Consider the following 18,611-nt stretch of genomic DNA (forward strand, 5'->3'; position numbering starts at 1 on the left):
CATTTAGGGCTATGATTTTTTTTCCTTGAGGATACATTTGAGTTTATGCCATACATACATTTTAAAATCTACACTTTTTTCTAATAACCATCCAGTTTTCTCTTAATACAAAAGCAAATATGCAAGTAAAATAAAATGAATGGAGGGCAATCACTTTTCCACATTTCCACATTTGTTCTTTGTTTTTTCAAGTCTACACTCCTAAATATTTTTTAGCTAGTTAGCTTAGCTGGTAAAGAATCCGCCTGCAATGCAGGGGACCCCAGTTCAATTCCTGGGTCAAGAAGATGCCCTGGAGAAGGGATAGGCTACTCACTCCAGTATTCCTGGGCTTCCCTGGTAGCTCAGCTGGTAAATAATTCACCTGCAGTGTGAGAGACCTGGGTTCAATCCCTGGGTTGGGAAGATCCCCTGGAGAAGGGAACAGCTACCCACTCCAGTATTCTGGCCTGGAGAATTCTATGGACAGAGGAGCCTGGCAGACTACAGTCCATGGGGTCCCAAAGAGGTGGACACGACTGAGTGACTTTCACTTTCACTTATAAAGATATAATAGGGATAAATGGACAAAATCTGAGTGATCTAGTTTGATAAGCATATGGGCCCATACACTTTTCCTGATAACTCTCTGCTGTTATTATTTCACTGAGTGAGCATTTAAAATTTCTACTACACATTTTTTTTTTTTTTTGCACATGGTTGGCTGGTTAGGAAATTGGAAATGATTCTGGTTCCTTACCCGGAGGGATCCTCTCTCGCAGTACTCAATCACCCCAAAGATCGTGGAATCAAGCTTCACCGTGCCGTAGAACTTGGTTAGGTTGTAATAGTCAATCTGAAGCAACTAAAACATAACACACTCATTTACAAAGCAGCTCAGCCAGAAAAGAGCACCTGATAAAAAACTAATAATATACTAATAAAACGTGCCATGTCTCAGATCTCTGGGAAGATATTCTACTGCTCCTGATACAATGAATCATCAGTGCATCTTCTTCTGCACTTGGCATTAATCTGACCTCATGGCCTTTCTCTTGTCAGCAAGAAGACCTGAATACAACAAACCTTTGACTACTCTCCCATCACATCAGGACCACTTTCTAGGACATGCCAGCATGTTCTGTACCATCAAACATCTTTGACAAAATTTGGGGGGAGAATTTTCAACAAGAAGTATGGTCACCCATTCCTTGGTCTATAGGCTTCTCTGTCAGGACTCCCTAATAACATCTTGCTCCATCAGGGACCTCAATGCTTGGGGAAAACGGAGTAAGGTCATTTCTCACTTAAAGGTCTTAAGTAAGCATACCTTGTTCAATTCGATCTTCTGTTTCTCAGTGAAATTGCCATCATTGTGCTTGAGATCCTTTAGAATCACTCGCTGCAAAGATCAATTGAATTAAGGAGATCGTGTCGCATGACCGCTATATGCATGTTATAATCATCTGCTGACATGACTATCTTCCCACACTACTGTAAGCTCTTGAAAGCGGTAACATCCCTTTACTGCTGTTTATATCCCTGGTGGCAAGTGCCTGGGATGTGGCAGGCTCATATGAGAGTGTGTCTTTAAAATGACTAAGTGAAAAAAGGAGGAAGGAAGGAAGGAAAGAAGGGAGGGAAGGAGGAAGGAGGAGAGAAAGGAAGGAAAGAAGGAAGGACGGAAGATATAAAACGCTGCTATGGGATTGTCACATCCCCACTGCAATGATTCAAAATACAATACAGGGTTGCCTGGACTGCTCTGAATCCGTTATTTTTCCTTCCTACACTCTCCCCCTCTTAAAAATTTTATTTCTTCTTCAGTATACTCAGGACTTGGGAATATTGTAAGCGGTAAAGGAGAGCCCTGCCCAGCCCTGTGAAAGGCTCCAAGAACACCCCTTGGGTCAGCCCCGGGACCCGGGCCGTCACCCCACCGACATCAGAGCTGCGGCCACGGTGAGTCAGAAGGCCCGGCACACATCCCTGATGGAGAGTTCAGAACAGCAGAGGAGACCAGTCACCTTTTTGTCGTATTTGCACTGCCGCAGTCTCTGGATTGTGTCTCGCCTCTTGTCATCATCGATCTGGCACAAGGACAAGCTAATTATTCCAGAGGCTCCAGGTCTTGGCTCCCCACCTGCCGGCCAAAGGCTGAGAAACTCTGCCTGTGTCTACTGCAGTTAGTTCACAGCATGCCAGGCAGGCTCAGAAAAACTGTTATAATTGTCCAGTGTCCCCGCTCATGCTCACCTCCCCCCTCCAATGGTATCTTCTTTCCAAGTATCCACCAGCCGCACACTTAACTCTGGGTTTTCTCCCCGCTTCTTCTTGTGGCCTATTTCAGCCAGAGACTTCCTTTGCTTCCTTCCCACCCAGCCCCCCCAGACTATTGGGAACCACTGCCTGTAGCTATGGACAGACGCTCTCAGGGAATCATGCTTGGCATCTGAGCTGTGAACTCATGCCTCAAGGCCCAAGTAGCAGTGCAAGTGAGGACACCTTGCTGGGGCTTAAGGAGGCAGCCACATCAGCTTGGGGTTCAGCCTGGAGTTGTGAGATCATCTGGTTTGTCAAAAGAAGCCAGTAATGTGGATTTTTCTATTCCAAGATTTGTGTATTTGATAATTAATTAAAAATATATTCATTTATTTATTTGGTGGCGCTGGGTCTTAGTTGCAGCATGTGGGATTTAGTTCTCTGACCAGAGATTGAACCTGGGCCCCCTGCATTGGAAGCTCGAAGTCTTAGCCCCTGAACCATCAGGGAAATCCCAGTAATTAATTTTAAAAGAAGTTAAATATTGACCGAAACACAACACACACACACACACACACACACACACACCCTTGCAGGCTAGAGACGGCTCTTGGTCTGCTACTCGAAAGGCAGAAAAGATTGTGAACCATTGCATCTTTCCATTCAATTCTTATTAAAACCTGTGATGTATTTCATTGGTTAAAAGCTACCTCGTAGGGACATTTTTGAAAATGTGAGTGAAATAAGTAATATCCAATTCCATGCATGACGCCTGGCACAGCGCAGATTAATAAACGTCACTGGTCTCCCCTTCTCCTGTTTCTCATTTTATCTGTCAGGTACAAAGGGTTACGTGTCACCTGAGAATGTACGGAACCTGAGTGTGATTTCTCGGCTAGTGTTCTTTTCATCCTCTCAAACCTTGATTGCGTCATTTAAACCACTTGAACTTCAGTCCCTTATCTGGGCAATCCTAACTTACAGGGATACCTGGGGATCAAATGAGACCAAGGTGGTGCTTGTACTTTCTTACAAGCAAAGGTGTTTTATCCTCAAATGAGTCCTCTGCATCTTTATCATTATTTTCTGTCTGCCGCCCTCCCCTCGGGCTTTGCTGACATCTCTCCCTCTGGCTGCCTTGGTTTGCTGACACTCTCCATTCTAACCTGGGATACCTTCTTCTTCATCTCGCCCCTGAGTCTTGCTTCCTTACCCAGAGCTCAAACCAGCGCCTATCCGGTCACGTGGCATTTTCCCCTCTCGCTGACTCTGGTAGACCCCCATGGGTCTTCTTCCGGTCCTGTCTGATTCTCAGCACCAGAAAACCTTTTCTTACAGCGAATCCCTGGTCGCCTGCTCCCCAGCTGGTCTGTAGCTCGGCATAACAACTCCCCATGCTCTGAATCACTTCTAAGCTTCCTCCTCATGGCAACTTGTCCCAAAGACCTCATTCTTAGCCAGGTGAGCGGCTAATGATGAATTAACTCATAAAAATTCTGTCATATCCAACAAGGGGTAGACGGGTTATACTCCTAGGAGTATTTACATTTTAACAAAACACACAGCAACACGATGTTTTAGGCTTAACTCAAAAGAACCAAGTGCAGTACAGGGTTCTGAGGCGGTGGGGGAGGCTTGTGAGGGGTGGAGCCGTGGCGGGACCTGGGCAGAAGTGAACCATGTGGGAGCCCAGCCTGGGGTCACACCAGAGGTGGGGACCACTCACTCCTTCTAGAGGTCTCCTCCTCCCTTCCTACGGTACTGCCACTAAGTCATTCAGGTTCATGAGTTCTCTCTTCGAAAACCCAACGATCTTACAATCGTTTGCAATTACAGTCACAGGTTTTGATGAGAATCAAATGGAAAGATGCAATGTGAAATGTAAATGATTGTAAGATTACTGGATTTTCAAAGAGAGAATTGATTTCTTCCTGACACGTGCCTGAGATAGATTGATCTTTTCTTAATTTAAAATTTTTTAAAAAACTATTTTTTTGGTCGCACTGTAAAGCATGGGGGAATCTTAGTTTCCTGATCAGGACCCAAACCTGTGCCCACTGCAGTGAAGTATGGAGTCCTAACCACCGGACCGCCGGGGAAGTTCCTGGTCTTTGTCAATAGCATTTTTATTTCTGTGGCTCAGGACTTAATAGGAGTGTTACTTTGGTGCATGGAGCATTTCTGGAGGAAAGGGAGATCTAGTCCTCACTGAGCCATGAGGGGATCTGAGCCACTGGAGTGCCGCGTGCAGGACTTGGGGTGGGATGCCCAGAGAGCTGGTGGAAAGGCTCCAGACACAAACCTGACCCATGTGGCAATTTTATTTTTGCTGATTCTAAGCAGGGAGGCGTCTCAAGTCACACTGTCCTGTCGGCTTGGCCCTACTCCTAGGGACCCCGCTCATTCCTTCACGTGGAGGTTCTGGGACTCCACCTCCCCCTAGTTTGCTTTGGTATAAAACCTCTGGGATTTCCCTGGTGGTCCGGTAGTTGAGAATCTGCCCTGCCAATGCAGGGAACACGGGTTTGATGCCTGGTCTGCGAGGATCTCACAGGAGCAAGTAAGCCTGGGACTACTGAGCCTGTGCCCGAGAGCCTGTGCTCTGGAACAAGAGAAGCCACTGCGATGAGAAGCCCAAACACCGCAACTGGAGGGTTGCCGTCGCTTGCTGCAACTAGAGAAAGCCCGCGAGCAGCAACGAAGGCCCAGGGCAGTCAAAAAATAAATGAATTAAAATCTGAAAAAAACCCAGAAAACCTCTGATGGTTAAGTGTTAAGTGTCACACTGACACGGGGTGGGTTCAGACTGTGGCCCGTTCTTGAAATTCTAGCCCCGATGCCTCAAAGAGCTCAGAAACAATGAAACAGGTCCCGGTATCAGGCACATGAGAAATGCTCAGAAGTGCTGGCGGGTTACATCTGCAGTAACCTGACTCCCTAGTGTGTGTGACCCGGCCCCGCTGCTCGACTCTGTGTCCTTCATTTTCCTCATCAGCAAAGACAGGATGATAAAGTTCATCTCCTGAGGTCCGGGCGAGGAGGAGATAAGACCATGCAGGTCCCGAATTAACCACGGCCCACAGGAGGCGGTATTGCTGGTGGCTGCTGAGCCTTCCTGGCTGAGTGCAAGTGTGGGCAGAGGACTCTTTTTTCAGCAGTGAGCAAGTCAGTCACACGTCCTGAGTGTGAGAGAGTAGATCCCCCAGGTTTAGGGGAACTCAGATGCCTTACCCATTCCTACATCCTTTCCATAGCAAATCCTCCCTCTCTGCACTCCTCTTCTGGGTCACATGCCAAAAGTGAGTAACATGCCATATCTCAGCCTCCACCAAAGTGTTCACTGGATCAAGTACCATCATGAAGAATCAAGGGAAAGGCAGGAAGCTGAGAATTCTAACATCTAACTCTTGGATTCTGAAACAAATGACCCTGCCTGGCACGTTCTGTACCATGGACCAGAGTCTCCTCAAATCCCTGGGAAGTTGCACCAGTCCGCACATTCTTCACCAGGTAAGGGACGCCTTACCTTTAGGCTAACATGGTTGGTCTCATTGGACTCCAGAGGAAAGATGTTTTCAGGAGGAATGTGGGACCACTTCTTCTGACGAAGTGCATGTTCTCTCTTATATTTTCTGTGAAAGGAACAGAGCCAGCCCATAGGCTTTTATTATGTCATTCTGTTTCTGACCATTAGTTGACATCTAGAGCTCTGATGGGGGGCTTCCCCAATGGCCCAGATGATAAAGAATCTGCCTGCAATGCAGGAAACATGGGAGACACAGGTTTGATTCCTGGGTCGGAAAGATCCCCTGGAGGAGGACATGCAACCCACTCCAGTATTCTTGCCTGGAAAATCCCACAGACAGAGGAGCCTGGCAGACTACAGTCCACGGGGCTGCAAAAAGATTCAGTCAGGACTTAACAACAAAGCCTCTTCAGCCTGAAAGTATGTAATACTTAACTAAATGCTTAACAACAATAATACTTAACTAAATACTTAGCTAAAAAACAACACTTAACTAAATAATTAACTAAACAACAACCACAAAGACTCTTCAGCCTGAAAGTATGTAATAGAGAGACTTTGAAAAGTCCCATAATGTACTAATAAAAGAGCAGAAATAGCTATTTCCACCCACAGAATGCCAATTCTATGGTCATTATACAGACTTTATCTCAATTCCCCACAACAGTTCAGACAAAGATACTGAAGCCAAGTAACATGCTTAAGTTGCTAATAACACAGGTAAGATCACACAACTGGTGAATGTCAGAACTGAGATCTGAGTTCAGGTGTCTCAGGAAGACTCCCTGGAGGAGGGCATGGCAACCCCCTCCAATATTCTTGCCCAGGAAATCCTGTGGACGGAGGAGCCTGGCGGGCTACAGTCCACAGGGACACAGAGAGTTGGACTTGACTGAAGCAACTTAGCACGCACGCACGCATGTCTCTGAGGGCAAGCTCTAATTCATCCGCTCAGCAGTATTCTGCTCTAGACAGACTTTTTGATGCAGAATGCCTTTATAATCTTAGCTCTGTCCAGGGACCTTCTTGTGAATGTATACTGTCAACAGGGATCAGATGCCCCACTCTCACCCACCCCTCCACCTGAGAGATGAGCACCCCAGGTTAGCCGGCAGGTACCTGAGCACCAGGAGAGCGATGAGAAGCAGGAGGACCACTGTTCCCGCGAGTGTGAAGACGGCGATCATCAGGATTTGAGGGCCTGTGGCAGAAAACACAGTGAAAACTACACTAGGAAGGATCCCTGGGAAGAGAACAAATGCATTTCACAAGAGTCTAGTTGTATAGGATAATTTGAGCAAGGGGAAAAGGAGAGCTCTTTTCAGAGCTCTGTTTTTTAGAGAAAGACAAATGTCATATGATAACACTTGTATTTGTAGTCTAAAAAAACTAAAATGATACACGGACTTCCCTAGTGACCCAGTGGTGAAGTGGAAGACTTCAGCTTCCAATGCAGGGGCTCTGGGTTTGATCCCTGGTCAGAGAGCTAAGATCCCACATGCCTCGCGGACAAAAAACCAGAACATGAAACTGAAGCAATACTGTAACAGATTCAATAAAGACTTTAAAAATGGTCCACATCAAAAAGATCTTGAGAAAAAAATTTAAAAAATGATACAAATGAACTTATTTACAAAATAGAAACAGACTCACAGACCTAGAAAGCAAACTTACAGTTACCAAAGGGGAAAGGTGGGAAGGAAGGATAAATGAGGATGAACATATACACCCTACTACATATAAAACAGATAATCAACAAGGACCTACCGTATAACATAGGGAACTCTACTCAAAATTCTGTAATGACCTATATGGGTGAAGAATCTGAAGAAGAATGGGTATATGTATATGTGCAACTGAATCATTTTACTGTATACTTGAAACTAACACAACATTGTAAATCAACTACATTCCAAAATAAAATAAAAATTAGCTTTAGGGGTGGGTTGGGATGGGGGTGAGAAGGAGGTTCAAGAGGAATGGGACATATGTATACTTATGGCTGATTCACTTTGTTGTGTGGCAGAAACCAACACAACATTGTAAAGAAATTATCCTCCAATTAAAAATGAAAATTTTCTAAAAAGTAGGAAAAGTAGGAAGCACTTCAAAAGTAGGAAGTCAAGGCATACCTGGAGTAACAGGCAAATTTGGCCTTGGAGTACAAGTCAAAGCCTACAGAGTTTTGCCAAGAGAACGCACTGGTCATTGCAAGCACCCTCTTCCAACAACACAAGAGAGACTCTACACATAGACATCACCAGATGGTCAATACCGAAATCAGACTGATTATATTCTTTGCAGCTCTATAGTAAGCTCTATACAGTCAGCAAAAACAAGACTGGGAGCTGACTGTGGCTCAGATCATGGACTCCTTATTGCCAAATTCAGACTTAAATTGAAGAAAGTGGGGAAAACCGCTAGACCATTCAGGTATGTTAGTCACTCAGTTGTATCTGACTCTTGTGACCCCACAGAAGGTAGCCTGCCAGGCTCCTCTGTCTGTGGGGTTCTCCAGGCAAGAATACTGGAGTGGGTTGCCATTTCCTTCTCCAGGGGATCTTCCCAACCCAAGGATCGAACCCAGGTCTCCTGCTGTGCAGTCAGACTCTTTAACAACTGAGCCACGAGGGAAGCCCCCATTCTGTTATGATCTAAATCAAATCCCTTACGATTATACATTGGAAGTGACAAAGAGATTCAAGGGATTAGATCTGATAGACAGAGTGCCTGAAGAACTATGGACACGGTTTGTGACACTCAACAGGAGGCAGGGATCAAGAACATCCCCAAGAAAAAGAAATGCAAAAAGGCAAAACGGTTGTCTGAGGAGGCCTTATAAATAGCTAAGAAAAGAAGAGAAGCTAAACGCAAAGGAGAAAAGGAAAGATATACTCATTTGAGTGCAGAGCTCCAAAGAATAGCAAGGAGAGATAAGAAAGCCTTCTTCAGTGATCAGTGCAAAGAAATAGAGGAAAACAACAGAATGGGAAAGACTAGAGATCTCTTCAAGAAAATTAGAGATACCAAGGGAACATTTCATGCAACGATGGGCACAACTAAGGACAGAAATGGTATGGACCTAACAGAAGCAGAAGATATTCAGAAGAGGTGGCAAGAATACACTGAACTATACAAAAAAGATCTTCACGATCCAGATAATCACAATGGTGTGATCACTGACCTAGAGCCAGACATCCTGGAATGCAAAGTCATTTTGCCTTAGGAAGCATTACTACTAACAAAGCTAGTGGAGGTGATGAAATTCCGGCTGAACTATTTCAAATCCTAAAAGATAATGCTGTGAAAGTGCTGCACTCAATATGCCAGCAAATTTGGAAAACTCATCAGTAGCCACAGGACTGGTAAAGGTCAGTTTTCATTCCAATCCCAAAGAAAGGCAATGCCAAAGAATGATCTAACTACTGCACAACTGCACTCATCTCACATGCTAGCAAAGTGATGCTCAAAATTCTCCAAGCCAGGCTTCAACAGTACATGAACCATGAACTTCCAGATGTTCAAGCTGGCTTTAGGAAAGGCAGAGGAACCGGAAATCAAATTGCCAACATCTGCTGAATCATCGAAAAAGTAGAGAGTTCCTGAAAAACATCTACTTCTGCTTTATTGCATATGCCAAAGCCTTTGAACGTGTGGATCACAACACACTGTGGAAAATTCTTAAAGAGATGGGAATACCAGACCACCTGACCCGCCTCCTGAGAAATCTGGTATACAGGTCAAGAAGGAACAGTTAGAATTGGACCTGGAACAACAGACTTGTTCCAAATTGGGAAAGGAGTTCATCAAGGCTGTATATAGTCATCCTGCTTATTTAACTTATATGCAGAGTACATCATGTGAAATGCCAGGCTGAATGAAACACAAGCTGGAATCAAGATTGCCGGGAGAAATATCAATAACCTCAGATATGCAGATGACACCACCCTCATGGCAGAAAGTGAAGAACTAAAGAGCCTCTTGATGAAAGTGAAAGAGGAGAGTGAAAAAGTTGGCTTAAAGGTCAACATTCAGAAAACTAAGATCATGGCATCTAGTCCCATCACTTCTTGGCAAATAGATGGGGAAACAATGGAAACAGTGACAGATTTTATTTTTTGGGGCTCCAAAATCACTGCAGATGGTGACTGCAGCCATGAAATTAAAAGACGTTTGCTCCTTGGAAGAAAAGCTATGACCAACCTAACAGCATATTAAAAAGCAGAGACATTACTTTGCAACAAAAGTCCGTCTAGTCAAAGCTATGGTTTTTCCAGTAGTCATGTATGGATGTGAGAGTTGGACTATAAAGAAAGATGAGCACCGAAGAATTGATGCTTTTGAACTGTGGTGTTGGAGAAGACTCTTGGGAGTCCCTTGGACAGCAAGGAGATCCAACCAGTCCATCCTAAAGGAAATCAGTCCTGACTAATCCTTGGAAGGACTGATGCTAAAAGCTGGAACTCTAATACTTTGGCCACCTGATGTGAAGAGCTGACTCATTTGAAAAGACCCTGATGCTGGGAAAGACTGAAGGTGGAAGGAGAAGGGGACAACAGAGGATGAGATTGTTGGATGGCATCACCGACTTGATGGACATGAGTTTGAGTAAGCTCTGGAAATTGGTGATGGACAGGGAAGCCTGGCATGCTGCAGTCCATGGGGTCACAAAGAGTCGGACATGACTGAGCAACTGAACTGACTGAAAAATGAAAATAAATTTTAAAAATTAAATTTTAAAAAGATATCCTTCATTTTTTAATCTCTTCATTGGTAATAGAGATGCTGCATCTTTGTTCTCTGAAGAAAATTGTTTGGAATGTGCCTCCCAAGTGGCATTATTTCAGTTACCCTTTTAGTTTATACGTCTGTTTTCTTATGGGAGGGCTTCCCTGGTGGCTCAGATGGTAAAGAATCTGCCTGCAATGCAGGAGAGACCAGGGTTCGATCCCTGGGTTGGGATGAACTACTGGAGATGGGAATGGCAACCCACACTAGTATTCTTGCCTGGAGAATGCCATGGACAGAGGAGCCTGGTGGGCTATAGTCCATGGGGTCACAAAGAGTTGGACACGACTGAGCGACTAACACTTTCTTATGGGAACCATTGAATATTAGAAGATAAAATAGTTTCCAGCACAGAATTCGGAAGAGAAGACTATCTGATGTCTTTGAAACTGACATACCTAAGGAAGAGTCATAGAGGAAGACACTGACAACTGCTTTTCAATTCAGAGAACAAATCAGAGGCAAAGTAAGTCAGAGTGGAATGCACAGTCAATGATAGTGTTGCCCGCTGGTCCTTTCCAAGCTCAACCAGGTCACTGAGGGAAGTCAATGGCAAGTGTAAGGAATTTGATTTTTTAGTATGTAGGTGAAACTGTATAGATGGAAGAGTTTGAGAGATTCACAGAAGAATAAGTGGAATTCAGGAAAATGTGGATTCAACCCAGTGCATCATTGAAGCAGAGTTCTGCATGGGCAGAGGACTAGAGTGATAAGGACAACAATAATAACACTGTACAAGAAGGTCATGGTTCACACATGCCTCACAGGCTGCCTCTTGAATCTTCTAACTTCCTATTTTTTTCATAAGGTAGAGGGTTCAAGAAGAAGAAATGGGATGGACTCCAAGCAATAGACAGTGTATAAGAAGCTAGAAGATAACAGCAATATGGTGAAGGAGACAGGTATTTTTCTTACAGCAAAAATATGAGAGATAGCCAAACTCCAAGGATAAATGTTCAAGGAAGGTGTAGTCTAAAAATAAAACTGTAAAATATTTTGAGAATTTCACATTTAAAAAATCCATTTGTGTGCACGTGTGTCACAAAAGAGAGAGATTGGGGCTATACACTATTGGGCCTCATAAAAATAATAATAATGAAAACATTTAACGATTTTCAATTTAAAGAATCAACTTACAGGTAAATGCCAGGCTTCCTATGGCTAGCAAATAAATATGATCAGCCCTGACAAATAAAAGAAAAATACAGGAGAATTTGGGAGGTGAGAAGGAGGCAGAAGGAAGGACAGAGACATGAACATCTTCATCTTACAACTTTGGGAAGCAAGAAGCTTTATACATATTTGATAGAACTCCAGGCTTATACATAGTAATTAAAATTACAAATGTAAAATTATAATGTACTAAATGTATTGACAAAAAGACACAACTATGTTGAGAAGAACTTTGAGAAAAGTATGCCTAATGAAAATGAACTAAATTTTAATTTATCAATACAAGAAATAGATAACATCTAAAGCTCGTAAATCAAGAAATACACGCATATAATTTAGAAATATGCAAAAAACTAAGCAGAATGGATAAGACCAGAGATGCACAGAGGTGGGACTAGGTACACTCACTTTCTGTTATGAATATTTCTACTCTAGGATTTTAAAATCATGTGCATGAAATTTCTATGATAAAAATAAAACAAAAAAAGTCATTTTATTACTAGTGTTTGCACCTTTTTTTTGCATTTTTGGACATAAATATTTGTTCAAATTTAAACTTTTTTCCCTAAAAATTATTAGTAATGTGGAATTACTTACTATTCATTGCAGAAAGCCTTGGCCAAGCCAGCCAAGGGCAGAGCGTCCTGAGACCTTGTTGCTCAGGAGACACTTGGCTGGCCTGTCTAGTGATAGTGTCATACACAGTTGTACTTCAAGTTGCATGGATGAAGGTCTGGCCGTGTTAGGACTTTCATGACATGATGGGACCTCACCTCAGGTAGGTAGGTAACCATTGTTATGACCCAAGCATGTATGCTCTAAGGCAAAAGGGGAGAATTTAGAGGTCAAGCTCACTGACCACCCCTCAGCCTGATGACATCAAGTATTCCTTGCTGAAACACATTGAATACATTCCTTGAGATTCCTGTAGTAAAATGTAAATACAATGAGACTCTCTGTGTTCATTCTGCCAACTGCCAAACCTAGTTTTCTATAGGAAAATTTATGTCAAAGGGTGGATAGAACACATATTAAAGATAGGTATAGCTAAATTAGAATGGAATATTTTTGGTGTTTTATCAGAACTGTAATATATCATTCATTGGGCAGAGAAGTAAAGTCCGTATTTACAAATCTGGCGCATCTTATTCAGACAATAAGTAAAACAAAACAAAACTAAACAAAACCACAAGCTAATTGCATAAACCATAGAATTTACTCTCCTTCTCCAAAAAACAACTTTAGGGAAAGGAAATTCACGAAGGATCTCTTACCCCGGCCTGGAATATCATTAGGAAGTTTGTGGTTCTTCCAGATGAACATGGGGCGCTCAGCCACAGGGCTAGTCTGGTTCACACGGGTGTCATAGGTCAAAAGAACCTTGTACTGTGTCAGGGCATGAAAAAGAAGGGTGCAGAGAAAAAGACATGTTAGAATGACTTCTGATGAGATTCACTGTCCTTCCCGATGACATTTGAATTTTTAAAAATTAATTTATTGGAGCATAGTTGCTTCAGAATGTCATGTTAGTTTCTGTTGCACAGCACAGTGAATCTGCCATCTATATTTCTCAGTGAAACAAGGCAAATGTTACACAGCTGGGAACTAGTTAGAATCTACTGGGTTCTCATCATGAACACTATTAGGCTGAATAGTTTTCTGTTTTTAATGACCATACATTATGCCTGCCCAATAGACATTTTCTGGGTCTTTAGAGAATTCAAGTCTTTCATTTTCTTGTGAAAACAAAGGCAAGAATAATTAAATGGCTAGCTCTAAGTCACATGACAAGGGAGGCACCAGTGTTTTCCACAATATTAAACTGCTATTAAAAATGATGGCTTGAGAGAAAATACACCATAGTCAAAATTCATCATCTATATTTATACATGTCAAGGGGCTGCTAGAGAATTTACATTCCTTAAGTTCTATCAATTACATGATTTTTGAATCTCTTCTATCTCTATGCTCTAATGTGCTTTCTTATAAAAAGTTTCTTTTTGAAGCAATGTGCCAATAGAAATATTAATATATCCTTAAATTACTGCTGCATATATTGAGTCAGCTTTGTAAGAGACATCTCCAAAATGATCACCCTTCTAAAATTCACCACTGATCCCTCAAAACATGCTGGATCAAAGTTTTACATTCTCAAAACTATACTCTTAACTTGACAGCAGAATATAAACTAATATTACATATTAATATAATAATATGTATCATATTCACATATAATACTATGTGTGTATATATACCATGTGTACATATAGCATAACATTACAGGGCTATTTTTATGTGCCCGAGGGATCACACAATTAATGATTTTCATGAGATTGCAGAGGGAGAGGACAGGGAATGTTTCATTGAAGTTTTTAGTTTTGGAAATGAATAAACAATTCTTAGGAAAAAAAACAACCAAAAAGAAAATCTGTCATCTTCTCATTGGTATCCCATCAACAGTCTGGTCTTCATATCAGTGTTTTCTTGGTGGGTATGTTTTACATAGTAAATAGAGTGGATATTCTGAATAAGAAGTTCTATGGGAGAAAACGTTTAAGGAATGTGGCCCCAAGAGGGGCATAACTGTAAATCTGAAATTAACTTGTAGATTCTAAACATAACTTCTCCTAGTCCTTCTCTATGACTTGCCTTTCAGGATAACCCTCCTCACCCAGTCACCTGACCCCAAGTTCTTGATAAGAACATACTTTGCTGGTGTCCACAGAGGTGTACAGAAGGTACATGGTATTGTCAATATCCCCACAGGCATCCAGAGTCACAGGACCCATATGCCCTAGGGCAAAATCAGAAACAGTTAGAGACCATCATTGACTTCCTGACTGAAAGACCAGTTACATCCTGACACGGGGCATAAAGCAGATTCAGATTGCTCTATTTTACTGAAAAATTGTTGACCTTAATGATGTAATTAGAGGGCATTGGTTCTTGGCTCTGAGATCGCTGAAGGATATTTCTATGAGAGACGCTATTTAGTAAGAAGGAAAACTCTCTTTCACTGCATTTAGGATGATGACACTAAATATAGTCAGGAGGTTTCTCCTGATGATTTGAGACAAGTTTTTGCTGAGAGTGTTAACTAGTGGCACAGTGTTTAAGTCATTGCACAACCTAAAGTAGATTGCTAAAAGGTCAAAATCCCTTCATTATCACTTATTAGCTGAACACATTGAGAAAATTAAGTTCTTGGAGCCTCAGTTTTCTCATCTGTGAAATTTCAGCCATATAGCATGAGTCTATGAAATGGCTTGTTAGGTTAAAAAAAAATGATAGTATCAACAATGTCACATGGTTCAAAATAAGAGCTAGTAATGTTTACTGTACCAGGCTCTGTGCTAAGTATCTTATGTGCACTTATTATTTTAATCCTCCTGGAACACCATGACACACAAACTGTTGTTATCTCCATCTTACTGATGAGAAATCGGAGGTCAGAGATATTATTTAATTGCTCCAGGTTATAGGTACAGCTAGCAGGTGGCTAATTACTACTTATGACCACAGAGGTGCAAGTAAAAAGGAGGGGGCCATTGTCTTTGCATCTCCTCTGCCCCTGGTCCATTGTTGATGTGACTTTCCCCCACTGCCGATGTGACTTTCAAGGAATGTAAAGGGTTGGTGCTCCCTTTGTTCTCTCTTTTCCCCCTTGAGAGCCAGGCCTTGAAGACTACAACATTCAAGCAACTTCACATATGGGGGAGATTAGAAAGTGACTACACATGCCGAGGGGAAGGCAGAGACTCAGAAAACTTGAGAAGACCTTAAGTTTCCATCTCAGGCTGATCCTCAGCAGAGATGGCCTACAACAATAAAAACAAAAAGCAAAACCAAGTAACAGCAAGCCCTGAGAAGGAGAAAACTCACCATTCCCCAGGTGATTTTCAGGATTACCACATTATTAGATTTGAATGTCCAGTTTTCAATCAAAATTACAAGTCATATGAAGAAACAGGAAAATATGATTTATTCAATAGAAAAAAATAAACCAGTGGAAGCTATCCCTGAGAAAACGATGGTGGATCTACTAGACAAAGGCTTTAAAACAACTACCTTAAAGATGCTCAAAGACCTAAAGGAAGACATGGGTAAAGTCAAGGCATTGATCTATGAACAGAATGGAAATATTAGCAAAAAGAAAGAAATCATAAAAAAAAAAAAAGAAATTCTGGAACTGAAAAGTATAGAGGCTAAAATGAAAAATTCAAAGGCATATTTGAGCAGGCAGAAGAATAATTAGTGAACCTGAAGATGAAAAAGAAAGTGAAAGTGTTAGTCACTCAATTGTGTCTGACTCTTTATGACCCCATGGACTACAGCCCAACAGACTCCTCTGTCCATGGAATTCTCTAGGTTAAAATACTGGAATGGGTAGCCATTCTTTTCTCCAGGGATCTTCCCAACCCAGTGACTGAATCTGGGTCTCCCTTATTGTGGGCAGCTTCTTTGCTGTCTGAGCCCCAAGGAAGCTGGAACTTGAAGAAAGGACAATGGAAATCACCAAATCCGAGGAAAAGAAATAAAAAAGACTGCAGAAAAGTGAACAGACCTTAAAGGACCTGTGGAATACCACGAAGTAGACCAACACACGCATTGTGGAAGCCCCAGAGGGAGAAGAGAAAGAGCGAGAAAACAGTAGAGAGAATATTTGAAGAAATAATGGCTGGAAATGTCCCAAATCTGATGAAAGATATGAATATAAACATCCAAGAAGCTCAACAAATGCCAAGTAGAATGAATTTAAAGAAATCCATGCCAAGACACATTATAATCAAATTGTCCACAGTCAAAGACATAGACTTTTGAAAGCAGCAAAGAGAGAAGTAATTGATCACATATAAGATATTCAATAAGATTATAAAGCAAATTTCTCACTATATACTCTGAAGGTTAGAAGGCAGTGGGCTGATATATTCAAAATGCTAAAAGAAAAAAATATCAATTAAGAATCTGTTATTCAACAAAGCTGTCCTTCAAAAGTGAGGAGAGTAGGATATTCTGAAATAAATAAAAGCTGAGAGATTTTTACCAACCAATCTTCCCTGCAAGAAATTCTCAAGGGAGTCTAGGAGGTTAAAATGAAAGAACACCAGACAGTAGCTTGAAGCCATACGAAGAAATAAACATTCCAGTAAAGGTAAATAAGCAAGCAATTACAAAAACTAGTATTATTATAAAAACAATGTGTTATTTTACTGCTTCTTTTCTACATTACTTAAGAAATGAATATGTTTAAAAAAATTAGTCAAAAACTTGTATTATTGTAACTTTGATTTGTAACTCTACCTTTTTTTTGACAATTTAGGAGACTAATGCTTAAAAAATAATTAGTTTACTATTTGGACACAAAGCATAAGGATGTAGTTCTGCAACACCAGTGTCTGAGAGGGATGGAAATGGAGCTATTAAAGGAGCAGAGTTTTTGTATTTATTGAGGTTAAGCCAGTATAAATTCAAATTAGAGGGTTATAATTTTAGGATCTAATTCCCATGGTAACCACAAAGAAAACAGCTAAAGAATACACACAAAAAAATTTAAACATTTCAGTGTAAAGAAATAAATACAAAAGAAGACAGTAATGGATAAACTGGGATGAAAAAGCTATGCAGCATATAAAGAACAAATAGCAAAATTACAGAATAAATCTCTCTTTATCAGCAAGGAGATCCAACCAGTCCATCCTAAAGGAAATCAGTCCTGAATATTCATTAGAAGGACTGATGTTGAAGCTGGAACTCCAATACTTTGGCCACCTGATGCGAAGAACTGACTCATTTGAAAAGACCCTGATGCTGGGAAAGATTGAGGGCAGGAGGAGAAGGGGACGACAAGAGGATGAGATGGTTGGATGGCATCACCGACTCAATGGACATGAGCTTGAGTAAATTCTGGTAATTGGTGATAGACAGGGAGGCCTGGTGTGCCACAGTGTGGGGTTGCAAAGGCTCGGACAGGACTGAGCAACTGAACTGAACTGATCAGTAATTACTTCAAATGTAAATGGATTAAATTCTCCAATCAAAGATAGAAATTGGAAAATTAGATTAAAAAGTGATCCAACTATTTGATGTCTATAAAGAGATTCACTTTTGATCCCAAGACACAGATAGTTTGAAAGCAAAAGGATGGAAAAGGATATTCCATGCAACTATTAACCAAGACAGCAGAGGTGGATATACTGATATCAGACAAAAGTGATCAGACTTTTAATCAAAAAAGTTTATCAGAAACAAGGACTTTAATTATATATATTAATAAAACACTCAATAGGGCAAAAATATATAAACAAGTATAAACATTTATGTACCTAATAACAGACCAACAAGATATATGAAGCAAAAATTGGCACAAAATAAACAATTCTACAATAATGGTGCCAGTAGTCAGGAATCTGCCTGTCAATGTAAGAGATGCAAGAGATGCAGGTTTGATCCCTGGGTCAGGAAGAGACCTCAGAGTAGGAAATGGCAACCCACTCCAGTATTCTTCTCTAGAAAATGCCATGGACAGAGGAGCCTGGCGGGCTACAGTCCATGGGATAGCAAAGAGTTGGACACAACTGACCACACATGCACTGTTTTATACAATAATAGTTGGAGATTTTAACACTCCACTTTCTCCAATGAATAGAATAACAAGATAGAAAATATGTAAGAAAATAGAGGGCTTGAACATAACAAGAAACCAACTACACATAACAGACAAATACAGAACATTCTACCCAACAACTGAACTTTTGCACATTTGTTGCCTCCAGTTAAGTTAAAGGTATTTAATTGTTGACCCATCTATTGCCACACCATCTCTTTACTGTCTATAGGGCGCATATCTGGGGAAACTGGAAGTAAAGTGTAGTTTCCTCTTAGG

General features: G+C 41.4%; 1 protein-coding gene across 3 annotated transcripts in view; it reads right to left on the reverse strand.

Annotated features, from left to right (window-relative positions):
* GUCY2C (guanylate cyclase 2C) overlaps nt 1-18,611 on the reverse strand; it is a 63,854-nt gene that overhangs the window by 26,299 nt on the left and 18,944 nt on the right. For all 3 annotated transcript variants that reach the window (XM_061125055.1, XM_061125057.1, XM_061125056.1), the window contains 7 exons: nt 14,437-14,522; nt 13,003-13,114; nt 6,887-6,968; nt 5,768-5,873; nt 2,007-2,069; nt 1,310-1,381; nt 740-844 (listed from right to left, as the gene is read on the reverse strand). In XM_061125055.1, the coding sequence (XP_060981038.1) occupies nt 740-844; nt 1,310-1,381; nt 2,007-2,069; nt 5,768-5,873; nt 6,887-6,968; nt 13,003-13,114; nt 14,437-14,522 (626 nt within the window). The remainder of the gene's footprint in view (nt 1-739; nt 845-1,309; nt 1,382-2,006; nt 2,070-5,767; nt 5,874-6,886; nt 6,969-13,002; nt 13,115-14,436; nt 14,523-18,611) is intronic.

This window comes from Dama dama, chromosome 22 (assembly GCF_033118175.1).
Source record: "Dama dama isolate Ldn47 chromosome 22, ASM3311817v1, whole genome shotgun sequence".
NCBI classification, from domain to species: Eukaryota; Metazoa; Chordata; class Mammalia; order Artiodactyla; family Cervidae; genus Dama; species Dama dama.